The sequence below is a fragment of the Emydura macquarii genome, unplaced genomic scaffold, assembly GCF_026122565.2.
Source record: "Emydura macquarii macquarii isolate MOO-44397 ecotype Brisbane River unplaced genomic scaffold, CSIRO-AGI_Emac_v2 contig_2784, whole genome shotgun sequence".
NCBI classification, from domain to species: Eukaryota; Metazoa; Chordata; order Testudines; family Chelidae; genus Emydura; species Emydura macquarii.
In genome coordinates, this window is record NW_027132921.1 from 1,460 (window position 1) to 5,460 (window position 4,001).

General features: G+C 42.8%; 1 protein-coding gene across 1 annotated transcript; it reads left to right on the forward strand.

Annotated features, from left to right (window-relative positions):
* The first annotated feature begins 542 nt into the window (after window positions 1-542).
* On the forward strand, window positions 543-1,478 carry LOC137166028 (olfactory receptor 14C36-like). The gene has a single exon (XM_067567591.1). It carries the CDS (start codon window positions 543-545, stop codon window positions 1,476-1,478), a length of 936 nt encoding a protein of 311 aa, XP_067423692.1.
* The last annotated feature ends 2,523 nt before the right edge of the window (window positions 1,479-4,001 follow it).

Genomic DNA, 4,001 nt, shown 5'->3' on the forward strand with positions numbered 1-4,001 from the left:
TGACACAGAGAGGGAAATGCAACTGGGATTTGGTGTCATCAATCAATCCATCAGCAGGCAGCAGGCCGCCTGGGTGGTGTTGCAGTGCAATCATTACAGAGGAGCTCTCACACGGGTACCGAGTAACACTATGTCATATTTCTGCTGAAAGTGGGTATCAGGCAGTGTTGGCATTTTAGTTTCGTGCCCAAGCTCAGAGCCTGCGGTTGGATGTGAGAGGAGATCCATCTTGGCTAGAAGTGTTGTGTTGGGGTTGCACTTTGCTCCATCCTTCACATGGCATTTCATCAAGACACATCCTGAGCTAGACCTTCAGGTGGTGTACACTGCTGCATCTCCATTGACTGTACGGGAGCCTATTTACCTTCAGGTGATAACTCACCACTCCTAGTCAATGGAAGGGACGAGAGCTGTGCACCTTTGACACCCACATCATGAGATATTACAGAGGGGGATCAGGGCCATTCCCTCTGTCACTGTAATCCCAACCGTTATCTTTGTCCTTCCCTCTACAGCCATCAGAGAATATACAGAGGAAGAAAATGTCCAACCGAACCGCTGTGACCGAGTTCCTTCTCCTGGGATTCTCAGATGTTCGGGAGCTGCAGATTTTGCACTTTGTGGTGTTTCTGGTGCTTTACCTGGCAGCCCTGATGGGGAACCTTCTCATCGTCATGGCCGTAGCCCTCGACCAGCATCTTCACACCCCCATGTACTTCTTCCTGATGAATTTGGCCATCATAGACCTAGGCTCCATCTCTGTCACCCTCCCCAAATCCATGGTCAATTCCCTCATGAACACCAGGTTGATTTCTTATCCTGGATGTGTTGCCCAACTCTTTCTCTTTGTTGTCTTCATTGTAACTGAAATTGCCTTGCTCACCATCATGGCGTACGACCGATACGTCGCCATCTGCCAACCACTGCACTACGAGAGGGTGATGAACAGGACAGCTTGCATTCAAATGGCAGCCGGTGCCTGGATCAGTAGTATTGTCTACTCTGCACTGCACACCGGGAACACCTTCAGGTTGCCCTTCTGCCAGTCCAATGTCATCAACCAGTTCTTCTGTGAAATCCCCCAACTGCTCAAGCTCACCTGCTCTGACTCCTACCTCAGTGAAGTTGGGTTTATTGCCTTTGGTGTGTTTATAGGTATAAACTGCTTTGTTTTCATAATTGTGTCGTATGTTCAAATCTTCAAAGCAGTGCTGAGAATCCCCTCTGAGCAGGGCCAGCATAAAGCCTTCTCCACCTGCCTGCCTCACCTCAGTGTGGTCTCTTTGTTACTTTTCACTGGCTTCTTTGAGTACCTGAATCCCACCTCCACCTCATCATCAAATCTGGATCTGCTGGTGGGTGTTCTTTATGCCGTGGTGCCTCCGATGATGAATCCCATCATCTATAGCATGAGGAACAAGGAGATCAAAGCTGCATTGAAGAAACTGATTGTGTGGAGGTTATTCACCAAGAATTAAAATGTCTGTCCTTGCTCCTTGACTGTGATTTCCTTCTGAGCTTCCTTATAGATAGAATCGACTGACGACAAAATGGACTCCTTGAGACGGGTGAAGTCTGTTCTTGAAATAGTAAAATCCGGACTAACTCCACTGACGTCAAATGAGTTAGTGCTCCATGTGGTTTTTTGGGGCTAGGAGTTTGGGAGTGTGGAATTTGTTTGTTTAGATGTCAGTTGTTTAAAGGTCAATTTATTTTATCATCTATTGGAGATGTAATCTCCTCATCTCTTTGAAAGGGTTTTCTGCAAGACTTAAACTTTTGCTTTCCCCATTGATGAAGACTTGGAAAAAAAGTTAGTGGAAGGGTCTCAGTAGCTGAATTCCTGGTCAAACAATTGTTTTTATACTGTATCATTCTTGCCATGCTGGAAAGGCAGTTGGAAGAGAAAGCTATTGCAATGATGCCTAAAGACAAACTGAGTCTAGGTAACAAGGAAAAATGTGTATGCTACCAAATTATTGCTGTGATGGATCTGGACTTGCTATCTAATATTTTCTCTAATGTTAAACTTTGTTCCTACTGTGGTAAATAAATCACACTTTGTATGGAGAAGGCCGGCCAGTCACTCAACTTACTACTGCTCACAGCTCCTGAGAGAAGAACTGCAGATACCCAACACTGTTGAGAAATCACGTTGGTGCACAGGGTGTTGTCGAGTGAGACCCTGCTTGAGAGGGGGAAAATCAGGTGATTCCACCTTAAAAGAGGGGCAGGCTCATGGCTGAGACCTGATGGGGTGAACTCAGAGAGACCAGAGAAGGGGTCATAGGTGCAGCTAACCCTGTAACCAGGACAACTGGGATTTAGTCATTCACTGCAAAGGGTTGATTTGGAGTTAGCCAATGGTCTGTCCTCCACACAGAGATCCAAATGTGTCCAGATCACAGAAGCCGGCTGCTATTGCTGTTGTTATTATTATTAGTCTTATTATTAAAGCAAGTTTGTGCATATTTGTGTACCCTATGTATACATTAGATAAAAGCAGAGTATGTGGATGGATGGATAGATAGATAATGAATAATCAAAGCCAATTTTTGTGTCACTTTTGTTGCCCATGTCTGTTGCTGTCGAGATAAATGATTTCCTTGAAAATATTCATTATTTGGTATTATTCATCAAAGAATTTATGTGAATACTTCTTACTCAATAGCTCACTTACAAGAACTTCATGATAAGCGTTGTCTGTGAGCTTTGAGCTTCTTTTGACTGGTCATATTTTAACATGTTCTGTTGTTCTTGCCTTGTTGGTTACAATGGATTATTATCATTGGTTTTCTTAAAAACTATTTCAATTGGTCAAATTGTCATAGAATCATAGAAGATGAGGGTTAGAAGGGACGTCAGGAGGTCATCTAGTCCCAACCCCTGCTCAAAGACCCCTGTATCAAACACGCAGGAACACTGAGATTTTCAAAATGTAGGTCTGCTCCTATCTCAGCTGAGATAAGGACCATCTCACTTCAAGATCACAACGAAGAATCTGCTCAAGGGTTGACACAGCACAAAAGGTTATTCCAGGCACTGGATATCTGGCAGTCAATGGTAGCTGGGCATCTTGGAAAATGAGGCCTCTTTGAAAAGACCAGCTAAGGGCTTTAAAATTGTAAATCAAAGCACCCTGAATACAATCTGATGGATTCTTAGTGGCCAGCCTGAACTGCAGGGAGCTTCATCCAGTTGCCAGAGGACACACGTCCCCATCACACAAACATCAACATTACTAGGAACGATTTTCACCCTTGTGGTTTGTTTCTCTAGAGAGGTGCATGGGCATGAAGAAGGGAATCCCCGTCAGACATTTTTAAATCTGCAAGTCCAGATAAATTGTATCCCAGAGCTCTAAAAGAGCTGACTGAAGAGCTCACTGGACCATTACTGTTTCTTTTTAATAAGTCTTGGAACACAGGGAAGTTGAAGGAGACTAGAAATAAGTTAATGTCGTGTCAATATTTAAAAAGGGTAAATGTGGTGACCCTGGCAGTTATAGACCAGTCAACCTGACTTCAAACCTGGGCAAGTTAGTGGAGTGGCTGCAATGGTATTTTATTAATTAAAGAATGAAAGGATGTTAATATAAATAATGCAAATCAAGATGGGTTTATGGAAAAAGATCCTGTCAAACTAACTTGATGTCTTTTTTGATGAGAATACACTTTTGGTTGATAAAGGTAATAATGTTGATGTAATACTCTTAGACATCTGTAAGGTGTTTGACTTGATACCACATGACATTTTACAGGCACTGCTTCATGGCCGTACACTTCTTAACATTTTTATTAATGAGCTGGAAGAGAACATAAAATCATAACTGATAAAGTTTGTAGGTGACACAAAAATAGGAGGAGTGATAAATAGTCAAGAGGACAAGCCACTGATATAGAGTAATCTGGTCTGCTTGGTAAACTGGTCACATACAAACAATATGCATTTTTATATGGCTAAATGTAAATGTATACATCTAGCAACAAAGATCATAGGCC

What these genes read in the sequence shown, in the direction of transcription:
- LOC137166028 (XM_067567591.1), top strand. Translation starts at nt 543, where the DNA reads ATGTCCAACCGAACCGCTGTGACCGAGTTCCTTCTCCTGGGATTCTCA.